At 36.6% G+C, this 22,655-nt stretch overlaps 1 protein-coding gene across 4 annotated transcripts; it reads right to left on the reverse strand.

The window, feature by feature from the left end:
- Positions 1-22: 22 nt before the first annotated feature.
- On the reverse strand, positions 23-21,890 carry LOC127447696 (uncharacterized). 4 transcript variants are annotated; one of them, XM_051709710.1, is made up of 7 exons: positions 20,912-21,826; positions 12,887-13,324; positions 7,852-7,908; positions 7,544-7,755; positions 7,274-7,433; positions 6,059-6,178; positions 2,111-2,237 (listed from the first exon to the last, which is right to left on the reverse strand). In XM_051709710.1, exons 1-6 carry the CDS (start codon positions 21,426-21,428, stop codon positions 6,075-6,077), a joined length of 1,488 nt encoding a protein of 495 aa, XP_051565670.1. In that variant the 5' UTR covers positions 21,429-21,826; the 3' UTR covers positions 2,111-2,237; positions 6,059-6,074. The 4 variants fall into 4 exon arrangements, with proteins under 4 accessions (XP_051565671.1, XP_051565670.1, XP_051565668.1 ...); XM_051709708.1 differs by lacking the exon at positions 2,111-2,237 and having other exon boundaries at positions 4,430-6,178; positions 20,912-21,825; XM_051709711.1 differs by lacking the exons at positions 6,059-6,178; positions 7,274-7,433; positions 7,544-7,755; positions 7,852-7,908 and having other exon boundaries at positions 23-2,237; positions 20,912-21,831.
- Between the last annotated feature and the right edge of the window lie 765 nt (positions 21,891-22,655).

Here is a 22,655-nt window from a genome sequence, read left to right on the forward strand (position 1 = left end):
GGATACAATGAAGCAGCACAAATTAACTTGTTTTTGTTGTTGCTTTAATGCAATGAAAGCTTGTAGCACACAATTAAACACTCTCAATGCTGGTAATTGGACTACTCAGGAACATAGCATATCTCGCTTTGTTGATTTTAGGAACAATCCTATATTTTACATTATATATCCACCCACCACTGTATGTGAACTGTTGACGTTAATAGTTTAATTACCATTAAACATCATAAAAACACTGTACATAGAATATTCTATTGATAAATTTATTACTGTAGGAAGAAAATGTTCTACCTAGTGTAAACGTTTGGACTTTGTCATAAACCTACTCTAATGTAGAGCTTTGAAATTTGATAAATGATTATAAAATGCAACTGAACATTATAAAAAATTAACGTGTTTTAATACAATTACATAAAACAAGCAAGCTCAACCACTTATGCGCAGTGTAAATGTATGTTTCAAAGAGTTTAAATGGTCATTCATCACAGAGTTTGTGAAAGACTGTGTATTGTTATACATAAGTGCAATTATGATGCTCATGCTTTGTGTTGCTTCTCATAATCCTAATATTCTTTTTCATATACAGTATTTGAAGTATTGGTAATATTGTCCAAATAAATGCACATATTTAGATAAAAATAAAAAATGGTTCTCGTTCAAAGATAAGTTTGAAAGAAGCTAATATTTGTATCTTATACATATACTCAAAGCACCAAATATTGTCCTGAATCATGAAAGAATCTGTCACAATACCTTATTTGCACTCATTTTACAAGTCATTTAAAAAAAAAAAGAAAAAAAAAAAAGATACACGTGAATCAATACCAAAACTGATACAACTCTTGGTAGTTTTATTTACTGACACCAGTTATATTCATTTCTATTCTAAATGTTATATCAGCAAAACATTCCAACCCATTACACATCAGCCACCAAAAACAAAAACCCCACTAATTTCCCAAAACTATAAACAGCAATCACCACTTTTCACACAAGTGACTGTTCAACCACATTTGCAAAACACTACCAATCTGTTCAAAATCTAACACAAATCTGCACATTTTTGCATGGCACAACATTCTCATTTAGAAAGTACTGCCATTCAATAGTAATCAACAAATGCATGGTTATAGCCAAAAATGTCATCTGTTAAAGAAAAATGATGACACTATAATGAAGATTAAGGAATATATCAATTAATGGACTGTTTCCACATTGACCACGTCTTAAACCAATCAGAATGCACTGTGTTGCCATCAGCATTGTCATACAGCTCAGTTTACTGAAGAATGTACTGTACAATCACTTAACTTTGAAATGTGCTGTATTACCAGAACACTATTTAATTCTACTTAATTTGGATTAATATGATGGAAATAAGTTAAGGCTGCTCTGGAATAAAAATAAAACTTTTATCACATAAAGGTTCTCATCACATTGTAGATCTCACCAGTGTGTTCCATTTTGTGCCATCTGAAGGTAAAGATTGAATTCAACAGAAGATAACATGTTTTTAAAATAGTTTCATTTAGTCAAATATGATCATTGTGTGGTTTTGTTTCGACGTTCATAGTTTTGGGAAAGTGGTATTTCTTTGCCAAATATCAAACTTTATTAACCATTACATTTGACCTTTTGAAACCCAATTACCTTTCTCCATTACTTCGTGTCAGTTTCCCTAAATAAATACACTGCCCTGTATCACATGCAGTATTATTGGTAAATTGATTTAGTTCCAGAAGTTCTGTGCTGGGACAGAGCTGTAGAGCCAGACTGCAGCAGACTGTCATTAATGCCATGTGTTTGTGCAGACTGGGCAGGATTAGTGCCCAGTTGCAACAGCAGATTGTATGTTCCAGTCCTTTTGAATCCATGCCCACCACGCTGCACTGTCGCCCCACCTCGCCTGCAGACAGGCGTCATGCCACCGCGCTGGGCAGGTATACCCTGAATGGGAGCGCCATTGAACTGTGCAGCCTGTGAGGCCATTAAACAGGCTTGCAATTTGCGTTTGGCACGCCAGCGGGCCACTCGAAGTCGGGTTTTCTCCCTTCGCTCCCTTACCAGGTCTGCTATCAGAGCCTGTGGTAGTGTCTGTTCCAGCTCATGCCGTCGGTTTGTGTTACGACGTTTCAGGTCAGTCCGGCCACGTTTGTACTCTTCATACAGGTTCAGATCCTTACGCTTTGGACGTAACTGTTTTTGCACCCCCGCCATAGATATCTGAGAGTCATCATCTAAATACGAGCAGACAGGAGAGGGATGAGATACATTCAAACAATGGCAACATATACAAGTAGATAGTACTGGTAATTGTTAAAACACATTTTCAAAAAAAAATTTTTATTTTATGATCAAAGTGATAGTTCACCCCAAATGAAAATATTTTCATTATTTACTTACCTTCATTTTTTTCTAAGACTCTTTTATTGTATGAGACCCTAGACTTAATTTTAATTTTTTGAGTGAACTATCCCTTTAAGTATTTTGTTTCTGCGCCTCCAGTGTCACCAAATGGAATCACAAAAGATTTGGTTTCCCAAACAATCACACTTTTTTTTTTTTTTTTTTTGTAATTCAAACAAATAGCCCTGCCCCAAACTCATGCCACTGGTTGAGCCAATGTTGCCATGTCTGGCTGATCTGGATAACCAACAGAGAAATGTCTTCTGGAAAATCAACAAACGAATTACAGTTGTCACTAGATATTAAGCTGGTAAAGGAAAAAGTTTTTAAACATGGCTAAAATTAATACACACTTCAGCTTTAATGATATTAGGTGTCCCATGTTCATGAATGTATTTGTACTCATAATCACTCAAAATAATTTGCCTAGTCCGAGGATGGCCACTCTCTAAACTACAATAATTTAAATATGATTTTGAGAAAGAGCTATATAAAGCAAATATACAGTGCATCCGGAAAGTATTCACAGCGCTTCACTTTTTCCACATTTTATGTTACAGCCTTATTCCAAAATGAATTAAATTCATTATTTTCCTCAAAATTCTACAAACAATACCCCATATAATGACAATGTGAAAAAAGTTTGTTTGAAATCTTTGTAAATATATTAAAAATAAAAAAACGAAAAATAAATCACATGTACATAAGTATTCACAGCCTTTGCCATGACACTCAAAATTGAGCTCAGGTGCATCCTGTTTCCACTGATCATCCTTGAGATGTTTCTACAACTTGATTGGAGTCCACCTGTGATAAATTCAGTTGATTGGACATGATTTGGAAAGGCACACACCTGTCTATATAAGGTCCCACATATCAGAGCACAAACCAAGCCATGAAGTCCAAGGAATTGTATGTAGACCTCCGAGACAGGATTGTATCGAGGCACAGATCTGGGGAAGAGTACAGAAAATTTCTGCAGCATTGAAGGTCCCAATGAGCACAGTGGCCTCCATCATCCGTAAATGGAAGAAGTTTGGAACCACCAGGACTCTTCCTAGAGCTGGCCGCCCGGCCAAACTGAGCGATCGGGGGAGAAGGGCCTTAGTCAGGGAGGTGACCAAGAACCCGATGGTCACTCTGACAGAGCTCCAGCATTTCTCTGTGGAGAGAGGAGAACCTTCCAGAAGAATAACCATCTCTGCAGCACTCCACCAATCAGGCCTGTATGGTAGAGTGGCCAGACGGAAGCCACTAAAAGGTAAAAGGCACATGACAGCCTGCCTGGAGTTTGCCAAAAGGCACCTGAAGGACTCTCAGACCATGAGAAACAAAGATTGAACTCTTTGGCCTGAATGGCAAGCGTAACGTCTGGAGGAAACCAGGCACTGCTCATCACCTGACCAATACCATCCCTACAGTGAAGCATGGTGGTGGCAGCATCATGCTGTGGGGACGTTTTTCAGCGGCAGGAACTGGGAGACTAGTCAGGATCGAGGGAAAGATGAATGCAGCAATGTACAGAGACATCCTTGATGAAAACCTGCTCCAGAGTGCTCTGGACCTCAGACTGGGGCGAAGGTTCATCTTCCAACAGGACAACGACCCTAAGCACACAGCCAAAATAACAAAGGAGTGGCTCCGGGACAACTCTGTGAATGTCCTTGAGTGGCCCAGCCAGAGCCCAGACTTGAACCCGATTGAACATCTCTGGAGAGATCTGAAAATGGCTGTGCACCGACGCTCCCCATCCAACCTGATGGAGCTTGAGAGGTCCTGCAAAGAAGAATGGGAGAAACTGCCCAAAAATAGATGTGCCAAGCTTGTAGCATCATACTCAAAAAGACTTGAGGCTGTAATTGGTGCCAAAGGTGCTTCAACAAAGTATTGAGCAAAGGCTGTGAATACTTATGTACATGTGATTTGTTTTTTTTAATAAATTTGCAAAGATTTCAAACTTTTCACATTGTCATTATGGGGTATTGTTTGTAGAATTGAGGAAAATAATGAATTGAATCAATTTTGGAATAAGGCTGTAACAACAAAATGTGGAAAAAGTGAAGCGCTGTGAATACTTTCCAGATGCACTGTATCTGACAAGCCTTGCCAGATAATTCATTACATGAATCCAGAAATTGTTTCTGCTATCTTATAACCATTTCATAACACCCCCAAACAGGTTTTAATATACACTTTATGAGAAGTACACAACAGAATATAACAAGTCTGTGTGAGCTAAAACAATATACAACAAAAAATAGGCAGTGTTTACTTATAAAGACCATACTATAGCTGTGCCAAGTCATAGCATGGCACAAAAGTTCACTGTAAAGCACCTCATATTAAACCCATGAAATAGCAGATCAGTTGTGATTCCGTGCATACCGGTAATGCAGTTTCAGCATGTGGGTTACACAATGGTTTCCTGAAAATTGTTTCGGCTGCTAACTGGCAATTTGTTTTATCAGAAACTCTCTAAATTTCCTGATAACTACTGACCTCAAGTATGTTCTTATCAATGTTTTGAGTCTACATTTGTCATGCAAATGTTCTAATCTTTTTGAGAAACAGACGATTCATAATGTTGCTTTACATATTTTTCTTGGGGTTCCTGGTTTTTAAAAGACATTTTATCCAACACATAATGTATCCAAGTGTTTTTCCATCTCACAGTGAAATTGAAAACAGTAGGTTGACTTTTCTTAACCTAAAATTGGTCTATACTTAACTGAACTTCGAAAAACTGCCACCCAGTGGCCAAAGAAGTAATTGTTTTTTTGTGGATGAGTCCACGTGAGCTCTATTTTCTGGGTGTAATGTTCACGGAGGGGCGTCAAAAGCGAATTGTTAACAGAGTTGTTTTCAGCTGTACATGCATTAATACAGTGAAGAGGAATGCATATTTTATAAACTGTACCCCCAAACCTTAACATCAGTGGAGTACAAACGTAATGTTAGAGGGAAAAATGCAGCCTCTGAATCACACTTGTCACTGATTTAGCAAACACAATTTCATCCTGGTTTTAATGCGGGATCCAAACCCAGGTCTCCCACACTGCTGACGCAAAGTGCTTCCGGTCACGCTACAAGGGAAGGTACGCACTGAAGCTGGAGATGGCACATGTCAGTAAGTCACATTATGCCAATCCTTGCCCTGTGTATCAGCTTAGCTGGCATATAAAAACAGGCCTGCAGATGAATTTAACTGACTATTTTTATATAGTTTAATATGCATTTTGTTTTTATTTCTATTGTTTGAAAGATGACTGATGTGTCTAGATGGTGATCAACCTACTTTGAAAAGTCTAGACGTGACTTTTCATGAGGCATCTGATTTATGTAGCGCATACCAGTATATCGCCATTGTATTACGATCCCTCCTGCTTACTGTCGTAAATGATTTTATTGAAATAGTGTCAATTACAAGTAGATAAATCTTTCAATAATATAAGAATAACATTTACAATATTAATAATAATTCCTAAATATGAAGCTATTAAACCATGCAATAACCAAAATGAATACTTAATCATTTCAACTTCTGAACAAGAGAACAAGTAGTTACTAAATTATATATTCAACAGTGGATAAGGAGCATGCAATACAGTCATTCTTTTGACAAACACATTTTTAAGTATAAGGCATAACTAACATTTTTTTACAACTGATTAGGAGGATGCCCTCCCTGGGGCCAAACGCAGGTAATCTTTTATACATTTCTCCGCCTCTGCTTCATTAGGAGCCAGAAGGACATTGTTCCTCATAGCTGCAGCTGCATGTTGTAAAGAGAGTAGATAATAGTTAAAAGATAAAATAGGTTATTAAGAAACAGACCAACACACTTATTTCACTTATAATAAAAAGGTAATTAAATTATATTTAGTCATTTGCATATAAATCACTGGGACAAGGACATTTCTATCAAACAACAAAACTGTCCCAACATGCAAATAAAAGTGTCATTCAAAAGTACTGTATAATGTTGCCAATTTTTATATATAAGTTAAAGGGGTCATGACATGAGGAATCAAATTTTCCTTGATCTTTTGACATATAAGAGACCATTGTTCTATAAAAACATACTGTAAGTTGCAGAACTGAAAACTTCCTTAATAGAAAAATAGCATTTATTTAAAACAGGGTCTAGAATCGGGCCTTTTAGAATTTGTGGAACTTGTGACGTCAAGGACCAAATACATCTGCATATGACTGCCTCCAGCAAGACATCAAAGCCTATTTTTCGTCATTCGTCACTTTTATTGAAAGATGGGATAGTTAAAACAGTATTGGACCACAAAAATGTAAATAATTTCATTCATGAATATTTCATATGTCATGACTGTTTGATAGTTTATGATGCTGTGTGAATAGTTTAATATATTTGAATGAAATGTGCTAGATGAAATGTAGTTATATAAATGTTGTGGTCTTGTGGAGTTTGTTAATTTTCTTCAGATTGCGTTTCAGATATGTCTGTACTGAGGGGCTGCACGATGTTAGCCAATCAGAACAGTGGCCGTTTACATTGAAGTTTTAAAGGGCCAGAGAGCTTGAAACGGGGCATTTCAGACAGAGGGCCAGAGACAGGGTGGGAAATGATTATATATTACTAAATTATGACTGTTTTGGTGCATAAACAAAAAACAAAACAAAAAAACCACTATACTAATATTATACGTAGACCTCAGGAAAGATAATAAAATAAAGAGTAATTCATGACCCCTTAAACTTTATCGCCCCCTTGAGTTCTGAGGTTTGTTACCGCCACAGTAGTGTTCAAGTATGTTCTACCAGTCTGCGTGTTGGCCAAGCACTATTTAATTCTGAATTACTATTCAATTAATTTAGTACAACATTTTGGACATACCTATTATTAGTATCCCAATATTTGTTCTTCTTATGCCTCGCTTGTCTCCCCTTCCGCACCAGTTGAGCTGTTTAGCCACACTGGAGGAAAAGACCTTGTTGCAAATTCTCCATATGGTTTTTTTCATAGTTTGTCCTCCACTAATAGACAATCGGTTCACCTATAACAACAGAGAGATAAATATAAATAATTGATCAAAAAATTACATTGGCAATTGTAGCTCTGATATTGTGGTCCCTGCTTCATTTATATTATTTAACAAGTCTTTACCAATTTTTGCATCAAGCCTCTATCCATGAGTCTTCGCTCCAACCTGTCTAGGTCCTCCATTGACGTGAGAGGCAAGACACATTCCCCTACTCCATCCTCCATCAGCATTGGGGGTACAAATCTATTACCCAAAAAAGACTGAACCAATGCAGTAAGGTGGTTGATTTTCATGTCCATCTCTCCTTGCGACTCAAGAATAGCCCTCTCAACACCTGCAATACCACAGTTCATTTAGTTCAGACTGCAACCTGTAAAATGTACATATTTCTAAATGTAATTGTTTATTGTAATTAGGCAATTAAACTTACGTGTAAATTGATTTGTTTCAAAACTTCCTGGACTCAGCTGTCTCCCGTCAAACATAGCTGTAAAAACAAATGCACATAAATTAAAATTTGATGAATTTTAGAAGTGTAACACGAAAAGGAAGAAGGGATATCAACTGTTGATAACTTTCTATAAGAAAATAGCAAACAATAAAACTTCCTAGAATTTGGTGTCCCTCATGAGTTTTACTGTGGCATTTGTTCAAACACTTCAACAAAATCCCATTCCTTTTTTCATGCCTTTTTGGCATGTTCTGTTTTACTTCCTACTGCATTTGCAAATACACACAAAAGAATTAAAACAAAAAAACTAAAAGCAATTTATATTGAATATTGCTATCTATATATTGAAGAAATTGTCTCCCCAGGTTGTGTCAACCCTGTTACCGTCACAACTACTGTATCTCTTATTTATATAATATAAACAGAAGCCATAAAATCATCAAATTCAGTCAACATGACATCATTATCATTTTTTCAGGAAGTGAAATCTGCAAGGACAATTCTCCTTTGTATCACTTTATCTTATTGTTTCGCCCCTTAAACCCTGTTACCATGAGTTTTAATAATAAACAACTAATTGAAAAGTGAATATCTGTAGAAATATCTGCATTAAACATTCTTTCTAATAAGCACCCTGTATGTCATGACCTTGAGCAAAAGGCTAATTAAGTCTAACTGAACTGTCAACTCTTTTACCATCAACCCTGTTACCATTCTGAAGGCGCAGATATATTCCAATACACAATAATTTAGCTGGAGATTGAGCACAATGCAAATTATCAACATTCTGTCTGTCTTTAATTAAATGTAAAAATAATAAAAAAATAAATAAAAAAACACATAAATAAAAGGTAAATAGCCTACATATGACACAAGGTTGACATTATACATTTTAAAGATTAAGTAAAACAGCTAGACTCACCTGTTCATGCATGTCTCTTGTGATCCTCATCATGGAATGGCTTGAGATAAAGGCAATGCACTTTTAAAAAATCATACACGTCCTTGTAGGGGGTAAAAAATTTGCTTGTTTCTTACTCAATCAGTCAGATTCATGAATGTAAAATTTTGTAGAGAAACTCCATACTGCCTTCAAATATGGAGCTTTCCGAATATTCAGTGTTCAGTTCTGGCTTATGGTTTGGTAAAAATTCTGCTTCATGATGTAACCTCCAAGTTTTATAAGAGTGAACAAAATCTTTATTTTTTTAAATATTTTCAACCTATCCTGTTGGGTGCCCTTTCATGGGGGTTGGGGGGGGGGTCTTAAATTGTATCATTTCATGAAAAGGTTTTTGAAAAGGTTGCTGAGCATTTAAGAAGTACTATTTACCCACCTCAAGCCCAAAGTATAACAATAATTTCTTGTAATTGATTAAAAAGTGCTTCATTATATAAACCTGGTAGGAGTATGTTTGGAATTTATAGACTAGAGAATGTGGTACACTACTGATCACTCCAGTGTGAATAAAAAAAACAACAATGACGTAACAGGGTTGAACGCAGTTTAACAGGGATACAAATGATAACAGGGTTGAAGAGACTGCTTTTTTTTTTTTTTTTGTGAAACACAATCAGCTGAATAATTTATTTTGTTAAAGATTTTTACATACAACTACTTTTCATACATACAAAGAATGAACAAACTGCGTCCCAAATTGCATACTTCTGCACTACTCTATGCCATTTTATAGTGCTCACGTGAAAAATGCAACAAAAAGAATTGTACTAGTATCCGAAATAACACATTGCAGAATGTTGGGCCCTTCATGCACTTTAGTGCTCGCAGCTTACCCAATGTAGTGGAAGGGGTGGAGTTATCTGGCTGCGATATTGGCCTGACATTGTAATCAAAGGTGAATGTGGCAACTAGCAAAACTAGTGTGTGTTTGTTATTTGAGATACAAGTGTTGGACTAAAGGTTGCCTGACGTGCTAAAGCTAGCTGCAACACATTGTGTGCTTGTGCAATATCACTTCCATCAGCTAGAATGGCAAATGCTTCAGTGTAGTAAAAAACACGTTGCATTTGACACTATACTTCACTTTGAAAATCCATTCACTAGATGGCCAAGTGCATAGTGTAACTGCAGTGTATAGTGCGTCTTTTGGGACGCAACTATATTTATTTAGCGTGCCCCACATATACTGTCAAAATATAACATTGTTGGGGGAAAGAATATGTTCCAGCACATCCTTACAACCTGGCCATAAGAACATGTTTGGCCAGACTCTGCACTTGGGAATCGTCTGTGGCAAAGATGATTCCTGAACTGTATTATCAAACACCAAGTCCCACACATACTGTAATCTTCTGTACTACCCCTCTTTCCTTTAAAGCTGAAATACTGTGTATTGAAACACTTAAAGTCCACAGCTGTTTCTGCATTGGCAAGTACTTTTATTGGGTGCCACCTGCGAGTTACCATCTGGTAGAGCCTCACTGTTGATGGAACTGCCTTTAGGTTAAATGGCATCCTTTAAAGGGCTTTACCAACCATCTCCCCAGGCTATGCTGGTCTGTGTACATGCCCTGACGAGTTCACATGCACCTGGGATATCCGTATTCTGGCTTAACAGCCTGTCTGTGGTCCTCTTCAGGGTTGCAGCCACACCATAAGACTGGATTCGGGATTGTTTGGTGGGGAGGCAATTATTTTGAAAATCGGTTCCCTTTTCTTTTGCCGTTCTTTTGCCTCTCTCCACTTCTTGCGCCTCCACCTTTGAGCCTTCTCACCCAGGTCACCAATTCTCTTCTTTTTTCCTGTATCAATATCCCTTTTCCATCTCTCTCTCTCACTCCTGAGGTACTTTTCCCTGCGTACAGGATCAGCATTCCTTCTGGCCCTGTACTCTCTCTGTCTTTCAGCAGCTGTTTTTGCCATTACGGTGTCTGAAAAAAGGAATCCAATAGGAAGACTTGCTCAGCTTCTCCATGTTCGACAAGAACAGATGCTTTTAAAACTTAGCATGACTTAATGCATAATATGTACAGTCAAAAGCTATTTGTAATTTTGAGATTGAGTTGAATAATTTCTTATATTAATACAACCAAGGCCACTGTCAGTATTGATCCTGTTATGAATAAAGATGTTATTATTTTTAATGATAACTTTAACCATGTAACGACCATTCAACCCTGTTATATTTAAAGTTTCAGAATCAAACGGTACAGGGTTAAAGTTTGGAGCGAAAATGGCAAATAATGGCATGATCTACCAAATATCATGGCACAACACCACACAATTCAATCAATATATTTGTACTTTGCACCAAGAAAAAAAGACCACTCTGATTGTTCCACAAATCAGAGTATTGTGGTTGGGAATATTGATTTGACAATGCAAACATGGGTCAGGGCAGTTCATGAGTTCATGTGGACTGCAGTACAATTTACAATTGGCATGAAAGCAATCCAGTCTAATTTGCTGAAAAAGAAACCACGATTGATGACTTATAATTTGCCTATTATATTTGGATGCATTTCTCACCGCATTAAACTATAACAGGCAAATATAATGGTGTCTTCAGTCAGTGACTCCCATCTCTTGAAATGCATCCACGGCAGACATCCTCAAGAGCTGATGAGTGTATGTTACATTTTGGTTGTAAAAACCAAAAGGGACATAAACATAAGAGGAAAAAAAAGGCAAGCAACTTTTTCCATTTTTGCTGCATTCTCCTCATGAGTCATTTCCTAGCTACACTGCTAAACAAGTGCTGCTAGTGCTCAAATTGTTGATGCGAATGTACAACTGTTAAGAGCCATATAATACAATGTGAATGCAGCAGCAGAGATGGCATCAAATTCAGGTTCGGACCAAGCAATTAAACCAAAAGTGAAAACAGCCAAAGAGAAACTTACCTCCAGTCTTTTTGTTGTCAAAAAGACTGGATATCACTCTCTCAAATATGATGTCAGAAAGATCAACCCATTATTTTTTAAGTTTCATTTAAAATTTTCTTTAGCGTTACACATTTAACGAAGGTGAAAACATCAAATAATTCAGTATCTTTTATTTTCTGTTAATGTTATCTGTAGTACATCATGGAGACTCAAAGGGCAACAAATCCTTAAAGTCATACTTCTCTCATGTCTTGAGACTATAATTTTGAAAAGTGTTTTATTTAGAAATTTACTCTTTATTGCCTTACCCGGTGTATTTACATTGTAAGTGCCTTCTATAACCAATTTTTTTTTTTTTTAACTGAGGAACGAGTCAAAATTTCTGTGATAATCGACATTATGCCACAAGCGCTGTTGCTTAAGTTTCATTTGTATTGAACTCAGAACATTGAAAATGCCTGTTCATTTTTATTGATTTTTTCCTATAAAAAAAAGAAACAAAGAACTAGACTACATACTGTATACTCCGATGTCTCTTTTTGATTCCTGAACATGTTACAGATCAAAAACAAAGAGGAATCCACACAACATGTAATAAAATGATTAAACATTTGATCCAACTGTCATTTAATGCAGTGCTTCTGTCCAAGTTTCCTGTGTTTGTTATTGCAGTTTTAATGTGTATAATGCCATTTGCCCATTTAACATTTTACTGTTTGAGACTTTCAAGAGTGAACTTAAATCAACATAAATGAAATGGTTGATATTTTACTGTATTGTAAAATATCACAAGACAGTAAACCAGTTCGTTAAAACCAGTTCATTAAAAGCACAAACCAGTTCTTTAAAAGCACAAACCAGTTCTTTAAAAGCAGTCTTAATTTCGTCAATCTGATTCCCTTGTTCAGCGTTTTATAGTGAAAATGTTTTCTGAGAAAAAAAATAATTAAAGATTTAATCTTAAATGTTATTCATATTGTTTTAAAAAATAAATGTTTTTACAACACAGTTATGACATCACATCTTGGCACATGTATGTCTGTTACTTGGGACTAAGCACTAGAAAAGGCATTAATGATGTCTACATGATCTTAATGATCCAAATAAACAAAGAAATTAAGTCAGTGATGTGAGCACTGTGAGTTAAAAGTTTTTAGGGAATACTTACAGGAGGTTGGGTCCACACTGATGTAGGCTGGGACAGCAAGTTCTGCTGAAGTGCCTGGACTCTGAAGAGCTTGAAAGGATCCAGGTAGATCTAGTGAGCCCCCGAACTCTGGCACCACCAATGGCTGGTGAAGTTCAGGGTTGGAATAGTCAAACCTAGATGTGCTGGCTGCTTCTGAGTCTTCATCTTTAACACAGACAATTTCAATCTCTGCTTCCTCCTGTTTGATCTTAAGTGATGCTTCTCCAAAGGCCACAGTTTGGGTGGTTGTAGTTTGGGTTGGGTCATCAGTCATCATGGGTGCTGAGAGGACATTGGTGTCTGGCATGTCTGTGGGCTCAGCCACAGCAGGGATCAGAGGGTTTTGTCCCCAAATCGGGTCATTGGTCTCACACAGTAGGCCTTGACTGTCCACCAGATGACGGCTTGAATTATCAACTATGAAAACAACAACAAAAAATGCCTGTTGAAAAAATATTTCCAGTTTTCAAATATTTTAGTGAATTGAGAACATATTGTGTAAAAGTGCCTATTTAAATGTATTATGCAGTACATTTTCATGTCTATACCATATGCTGTATGTTGTAGTATATTAAATGCTGTGCACTAACTTCTAAAATATTCTTCCGGATGTTTTTTTCTTTCCTTTCTCTAATCACAATGTTTCAAACAAAGATTGTTTATTGTAATATTGTTTTAATTCTAATTAATTTGTAGGTTTTTCCTGTGTACTCAATTTCACTTGTCATCCTGTTAAGTCTTTTGTAAAATTCCTTTAACTAACAAAAGCCAGGGCCCAGTTGCAGAAAACCCCTTAAGCTAGGAAAACCTTTAGTTATAGTTTGTAAGGATAGTCAATAGAAACAGTCAGCAAGGAGGCCCCGCCCACTTGCGGGGGAAAGCAAAGTGCTGTTATTATAGTTACTCATACATTCCTATGAGGAAAACGGGGAGAAATATCCAATAGATTTAACAACGAAAAACATGACGAAAAGCCGTTGTGTAGTTTTTTGCACTTCTAACAATGCCAAAAAACCCAAAACTGATTTTTTATTACCCGACAACTGACAGAAATATAAGCCTAAAGAAGAGCACTGCAGCTGCAAGCTGTTGAGCCATAAATTAGTTTATCAGCAGCGCCAGGCCACCCCAAGACAGAAGTTTACGTTTATAACTATCACGTTAATATTTTGTCATTCGATTGGTATCTTAAAACATTTTTATTTATACCTTAATATGAGTGATGGTTAATGAAATGACTGTACACATAAAACAGCTAAAATTTCACATTTCACAGCATCTTTACCAGAAACCCCATTTACTAAACACTTCGCCAAACCGAACTTACCGAGAAACGCATCCTTTTAGAAATGTTTGATTGATTAAAGCATGAAAACCATTAAGCAGAGCTCCACTCCGATCATGTCAAGTTTTCTCATGTATTTTATCTTGTTTTCTGGTGTTAACTTGTCATTATGTCTCTGCTGGATCCGCTGTTTTGATAATACTGTATGATAATCGATTTAGTCTTGAATCCACTAGGATGTTTCCCAAATACATTGAAGCATGTATCCAGCATATGGTTGACTGCAACCGGAGTGCTCTTCTTTAGGAGTCCATTTCTGTCAGTAGGCGGGCAATTAAATAAAATCAGTTTTTGGCAATGTCTGGAGTGCAAACAAACTACACAACAGCTTTTCGTTATGTTTTTCATTGTTAAAATAGCCATATTTGTCGGATATTTTTCCCCTTTTCCTCATAGGAATGTACGGTTGAAGTCAGAAGTTTACATACACCTTAGCCAAATACATTTAAACTCAGTTTTTCCACAATTCCTGTCATTTAATCATAGAAAACATTCCCTGTCTTAGGTCAGTTAAGATCACTACTTTATTTTAAGAATGTGAAATGTCAGAATAATAGTAGAGAGAATGCTTTATTTCAGCTTTTATTTCTTTCATCACATTCCCAGTGGGTCAGAAGTTTACATACACATTGTTAGTATTTGGTAGCACTGCCTTTAAATTGCTTAATCTGGGACAAACGTTTTGGGTAGCCTTCCACAAGCTTCTCACAATAAGTTGCTGGAATTTTGGCCCATTCCTCCAGACAGAACTGGTGTAAATGAGTCAGGTTTGTAGGCCTCCTTGCTCGCACATGCTTTTTCAGTTCTGCCCACAATTGTTCTATTGGATGGAGGGGCTTTGTGATGGCCACTCCAATATCTTGACTTTGTTGTCCTTGAGCCATTTTGCCACAACCTGAGGTATCCTTGGGGTCATTGTTCATTTGTAAGACCCATTTGCGACTGAGCTTTAACTTGCTTGTCTTGAAATGTTGCTTCATTAATCCACATAATTTTCCTTCCTCATGATGCCATCTATTTTGTGAAGTGCACCAGTCCCTCCTGCAGCACAGCACCCCCACAACATGATGCTGCCACCCCCATGCTTCACGGTTGGGATGGTGTTCTTCGGCTTGCAAGCCTCACCCTTTTTCCTCCGAACATAACAATGGTCATTATGGCCAAACAGTAACATTTTTGTTTCATTAGACCAGAGGACATTTCTCCAAAAAGTAAGATCTTTGTCCCCATGTGCACTTGCAAACTGTAGTCTGGCTTTTTTATGGAGGTTTTGGAGCAGTGGCTTCTTCCTTGCTGAGCAGCCTTACAGGTTATATCGATATAGGACTCGTTTTACTGTGGATATAGATACTTGTCTCCCTGTTTCCTCCAGCATCTTCACAAGGTCCTTTGCTGTTGTTCTGGGATTGATTTGCACTTTTCACACCAAACTACGTTCATCTCTAGGAGACAGAATGTGTCTCCTTCCTGAGCGGTATGATGGCTGCGTGGTCCCATGTTGTTTATACTTGCGAACTATTGTTTGTACAGATGAACATGGTACCTTCAGGTGTTTGGAAATTGCTCCTAAGGATGAACCAGACTTGTGGAGGTCTACAGTTTTTTTTTTTTTCTCTGAGGTCTTGGCTGATTTCTTTAAATTTTCCCATGATGTCAAGCAGAGAGACACTGAGTTTGGAAGTAGGCCTTAAAATATATCCACAGGTACACCTCCAATTCAGTACACCTCCTATCAGAAGCTAATTGTCTAAAGGCTTGACATCATTTTCTGGAATTTTCCAAGCTGCTTAAAGGCCCAATTAACTTGGTGTATGCAAACTTCTGACCCACTGGAATTGTGATAGTTAATTAAAAGTGAAACAGTCTGTCTGTAAACAATTGCTGGAAAAATTACTTGTCAATGTAGATGTCCTAAACGACTTGCCAAAACTACAATTTGCTAAAATTAAATCTGTGGAGTGGTTAAAAAATGAGTTTTAATGACTTCAACCTAAGTGTATGTAAACTTCTGACTTCAACTGTATGAGTAACTATGGTAACAAGGCTTTGCTTTCCCCCACACTAAACCACACCCCAGGTATGACGTGTTGCCGACTGTATCTATAAAGACCAGTTTATACTTCTGCGTCCAACCCATGAGTAGGTTCCGCATGATTTGCATTTATAGTTCTGCGTTGGTGTGTCTGCATCTTTTTGCAAGTACACAGCCAAAATGCTAGTGTATTGAGAAAATGTATTTCTGAATCATAAATGTTATAAATAAACAAAAATAATGTAATTTGTGGACTAAAATATTGTATCAAAAGCAAATTCATCAAAGTACACGTTGAGAATAGTATTGTCACGGTACCAAAATTTCACTAGTTGGTACCGATACCAGTGAAATTTCACGGTTCTCAATACCAATTTCGGTACCACAGCATAAATATGCTAATATGACAATGTGCTATTGAACACACCTGTTTAGCCTATTTAAAAAGTTAATTTTCAATGTAAATAATAAATTAAAAGAAATCCATGTTTCCTTCAAGTGTTTCTCAATCAAGGATGCATTGTTTAAGTGTTTTAAGTAGCGCCCTACTGAAATCTGTTTTATTCTTTACCAAATCTTGTTTTCCTTTTTGTTATTATTATTATTTTCCAGAACTCCAAGTTTTAGTTTAATTTCATCATCAAAATGGTGTCTAATAAATTAATTCTTAAAACTTTTAACAAGTGAAAATAGAACTTTTCAACATGTCCTTGCATATTTTTTGCCAAACTTATATTCAACAACAGTCTTGCTTGTGATGTATTGCTTCATTATTATTATTATTATCATCATCATCACATCATCATTTCAGTGAATATTACATTTAATATACAGTTATTAATATTTCTGTCACAATTTCTTCAATTTCAGGGCTCTAGCTTATATTTTGAAACATGCTAATATTATGACGTGCATTTTTTGCCTGAATCTTCACTTTCCAGATAAACAGTTTGCGACATGGCCCAGTGTAATCATTGAAGACTTTTAAGTCACGTCTGAAATCTCATCTCTTTACACTGGTCTTTGAGTCTGACAAATGAAAGTAGGACACAGTTTTGGAGTGTTTGTATTTTGTGTTTTAGACTACTGGTGTATGTGGTAATTTTTAAATGTTATGTTTTATATTTTATTACTGTGAAGCATTTTGGTCAACTCTGTTGCTTTATATGCTACATTAATAAAGTTGAGTTGAGACTAAAGCGCAAATGCTGTGATTTAATTACATAAATATATAGTTTACATGTGCTGCATGATTCACAGTAGATTAGTGCTCTGCTTGGTCATCTGATACAACGTGAATGATTCTCAACGTCTGTGCAGGTTATGGAGTATGAGCGGTCCGATTTATGCATTCATTCAAAGTATGCATCTCTTCCACACTTAGATTGCAGCCTTTAGCGGTTTAATAAATCACATTAGGATGTCACGATTTTAATTTGATTAATTGTCCATTTCAGTGTAAGGAGTAACAGAGCATGTGCTCAAAATGAGAATTTTAAAACAGTCGTGTGTCAATCATACTGTGCGCTGGTACCGGATCGAGTCGGTGCTCGGTACTACTAGTACTGCAGAAACACTGGTATCGTTACATCTTTTTTATTTTAGTATCGACTTGTTACCAAAGTATCGGTACTTTTGACAACACTAGTTGAGAATTTGGTACATATTTATTTTGGTGGATCAGTACTCCACCTTCTAGAGAAGTACTTCCTTAAATTACAACACGGAAATATTCATTTTTAAAGTTACAGAGGTCAAAAGGAAGGCTACTGCATACCAGGACTCTTAGGCAAAGGGTGGAAACACTAAAAATAAAACACAATATGTTGGCTCAACAACCATAACGTTTAAAAATAAATGTCTTCTAAAAAAAAAAATTTATTTACTTAATTTTCATTAAGGTGTACTACAACAACGAAAAATATCAATTTTAAGGTGAACCTAGAGAGTTACATAAAGCAAGCAAATCGTGAGTTCCTTGAACTTCTTTTGCATGCATATACATAAAATGAAGATTTTAAGTACTACTAACTCAAACAATCAAGTACAGAACTGAGGTTGTGGTGAATACCTATAAGCTTTAATAATTTAAGCATGTTTGTTTGGTCAAAAGGAACTTATGTGGGCATTTATTTGTTATTTAGAAATCATAGAGATTACAGCCATTTTTAGTATTATCGATGACGTTTTACTGTAAATATCTGTTTTGTGTCACAATTAAGGTGATAGTGTTCCATTAGTGGTCAGCTTGAATCTTGTTCAATCCATGTAATTTTTTCCTTGTGCATGTGAATATGCAGCTTTTTGTAGCTGAAGTGCAGCTTTATGTGCACTTCTTTGAAGAATCAAGTTTAAAGGGATAGTTCACCCAAAAATGAAAATTATCTCATTATTTATTCACCCTCATGATATCCCAGGTGTGTATGACTCTCTTTCTTCACCAGAACATATTTGAAGAAAAGTAGAAAAATATCTTAGCTCAGTAGGTCCTTAAAATGCAAGTGGATGGTGATCTAAAAATCACAGACAGTCAGCATAAACGTCATCCATTTAAGTACTTTTTAACTCTAAATCATCGCTTCCGGCAAGCTTCACGAGAGGGTGGAGTTCAAGCTCATTCTCCACCCATTTGAGACATCCAGGATGAGCAAACAAACGCATCATTGTGAGTAAAGAAACAGTTAATAACAGATCTAAACCAACCAAGCTACTAAGGCTGGGTGGTTTTTCCGATTTTTCCAATCAATTCAAATTAGCGTTTTGACCAGATTTTTTCAAAATCGTAAAATCGAGATTTTGCACAAAAACACTGCAAGAGCTATAGTTGGATATGTTGTAAATCCACCAAAGGCTGAATAAGGAAGAGAAAAAGTATTCTCAACACTTGTCTTAATGCCGCTCCCGATCTGATCAGCTGCACATGTGTGCGCTCCAAATGAAAATGACAAGTTAACAACAGAGACTGATATAAAAGACAGCGGTAATATTCCCAATACGATTGTACACTGTGCGACTGTAGCTCAACTTCGTCCATCATGCATGTATACACCAGCTAAAGACCATAACTGGCCTCAGCGTGTGCATGTTGATGAACAGTCTTCTTTCTTTTCTTTTTACCCATAAAAAAGCGTTAGTTACATGCCAGTTACGGGCGCTTCATTTCAAATCATGTGGATAGGCTATATATGGGAGAATCAAACATCCACCGCTTCTTTGCCATGATGATTCAGATAGATTGCTAATTATTGCTTTGTTCTGTGACATGTTTCAAGTGTACTACATCTGTAGCCAACATTTGGCAAGTGATCATTTTAACAAACTTTGTAATGATAAATGATTTCATGTTACTGCGCTGCTTAGCCTGAACCGCTACAGGGCGCGTCTCTATCTGCAGGGGTTTATGAATATACCGGTACACACAAATTGTTTGATATACAAGGAGTACTTTCTAGATAAACTTGATAATTTATAGATATTGATTTCTAGATTACTTTTTAGATAGACTTGGTTTAGATCAAATGAATACCTACACTGGCTAAGAAGTATTTTGCAGGTTTCTTATTCTATTATTTCTGAACATCTGGGTTTATTAGATTTTAAGTTATTTTACATTTACACTCTGTTGACAACTTCCCTCTGTGGTGCATTTGTACATTTTTCTTGCACACCTTTGTTTCCTTTAATGAAAAGAACTTTCTCTAACAAGGTTGCCTTGCATCCTAATAAAGAACAAACAATCTGAATCATGTTGGAGTACATTTAAACGTTCTTAAATATTGATCTTTTTCACACCAAAAGCGATCATGTCGCTTTAGAAGACATTCATTAAACAGCTGGTGTTGTATGGATGATGTTTATGCTGACTGTCTGTGATTTTTGGAGCTTCAAAAGTCGGATCACCATCTGCTTATATTTAAAGGACCTACTGAGCCAAGATCTTTTTCTTTTTTTCTTCAAATGGGTTTTGGTGAAGAAAGAAAGTCATACACCTGGGATATCATGAAAAATTAGAGAATTTACATTTTTGGGTGAACTATCCCTTAAATGTCTGACCTCAGTTATATTGTCTTGACAAGTAAATTGAATAAAAACAGTGATATTAATGTTTATTAGAAACAACTTGCTATTAGATCTTATTCAGGTGATGTGACATACATTTTTAAGTAAATAAAGTTGAATGAACTGATACATTTGTGTACATCTAACAAAGGTTTTCTAGTTGTGCTGACATAAATTGATCATAAGCCTTACCTTAATTTGGTAATTTAATTCTTTCTTATTTATTTGCACTGTCTTAGAATTTCATTAAAGATATTTATTAATTTATGTATGTGACTGATGCATAAATTAATGTGTTTGATTAGTTTTAAAAAATCTTTCATTTTGTAATTCTGAAGCAGTTATGCCTGATAATAAACTAGAGTTGATATTTATTTATTTTCAATGTAAACTATGCTTATTTATTTATGATGGGTGTGTTTGGTTAGGTGTACCTGTAGGTGGGGGGGGGGCCTCCATTTTGAAAATTTGCTTAGGGTCTGTCCTGATCCAAAGTGCTGTACATTGCATTCAAGGTACGTTTATCAGTATGCTTATTTTTTGTCATCAAACTTGAGATTTTTCATACCTTTATGGACTGATGATCCTTGAATCTCTTCAATATGCAGATCAGCAAGCTGATGTTCAGTTCTTAATGGCTCTTGGCCTATATTTTGAGCTTTGAACGTGTGCATCTGCTGTCTTGCCCATGAGGGTCCAGCAACAGGGGCAGGTTCCTTGACTCTTGGTCTGGCACAGGGGTTTGGGGATTTTGCACACATTGATACAGTGCTTGTTGGCCCTCTGCAATGCAATGCCATTTCTCCATCTCCCTCATACATTCTATGATTATTAGGGTCTTTAGCAGCCAGGACGCTGATGTACTTGCGCATGGTTTTCATCTGGCAGCGGTGAGTCTCCAAAATCTTCCTGATGTTTTCGTTCTCCTTCTCTTTTGCGGTCATCTCGTGTTTGATCTCCTCGAATTTGAGCCCGACCACCCGGATCATCTCTCCTAACACGGTCTCCACCGCGACGTTCACGGCTTTCTCTATGACGGCGCCCATCTGGCCCCGCATCAGGGAGATGGTCAAATTCACATCCATGATGATGATAATGATGATGATGGGCGCTCGCGTCTCAAACAGGCTGATCGGCGAGTTGACTGACCGGAATCTGATCAGCTGAGTCTGAAACTGAGTCGATGACAACAGTGCGATTAAAAGAGTTTAGAGTGATCGGTCGATATTCGAATATATTTGTGCACAAGTAGGTTTGCAAGACAATGCCCAGGCTCAGTCCGCCATGAGCAATGCAACGACAACACACACACAGAGACGGACGAAGCGGGAATCGCATCCGGTTCACAAGCAGCGTTAACCCCCCTGTGGGAAACATGCATACTTGAGTGCTGCTGTGCAGCTTTTAACACACAAATGATGTAGTTGCTAAATAAATAAAACGTTCACAAAAGTATGGGGTGAGGGCAGATACATTTGTATGTCTTGTAAACTTAAATTAGCGTTATACTAGAACAATGCTATTATTATTTTTTTGTTTTGGTAGCCTACACCATGATAATACAAAGTGTATTGGAAATGCACCATTGTTACACCAAGTCTTTCCAGATCTGTTATTTACAAGCTGTAAAAAAATAAATAAAAAAAAAAATTGTAAAAATGCTTCAGTGCAGTGTTGCAGTCTATCCTGATAAAAATAATGAATGAATCAACATTAGAGATTAAAAAAATTACTAAAATAAAAAATATTTCACAACAGGATATGAGAGTACTTTGCAAGCAGAGTAAAGCTGCATAATTCATTTATCGATTTAAATTAAATCAAGTCACTTTTATTGTCATGCATCAAAATCAGGACAAATACAAACACTTGATATTAATCATATGAGCTTGATTGTTGAAAGTGTCATGATAGTACCATTATTTCAAAATGAAGAGTAGTGAATGTAAAATAGAAATTGTGATGGTATGGTTTACGTAGAAGATTGGGATTAGGAGGCTTTTTTCCTCATCACAAGATTTGATCTGACACACTTGTGACCTCATACATTTGTACTTGTGGACAGTTGGTATGGTTTCAGTAAGATTTAATTCCAGCTATAGATGAAGCAGATGTTTATTTCTTAGACAGATCAAACTATTCTTGTTATAACCACTTGACCTGAAAAGTAGAGGAGACGGGGTTTGTTTGGCACAGAGTTCATTTCTGGTAATTCTGGTATGTTTACAAAAGTAACATCTAAATGTTCACTTTCTTGACTTACACAGACTGATTCTGTCAGGGCATGTGAATTTTAAAATCTGTGTGTCAAA

This window comes from Myxocyprinus asiaticus, chromosome 11 (genome assembly GCF_019703515.2).
Source record: "Myxocyprinus asiaticus isolate MX2 ecotype Aquarium Trade chromosome 11, UBuf_Myxa_2, whole genome shotgun sequence".
Taxonomy (NCBI): Eukaryota; Metazoa; Chordata; class Actinopteri; order Cypriniformes; family Catostomidae; genus Myxocyprinus; species Myxocyprinus asiaticus.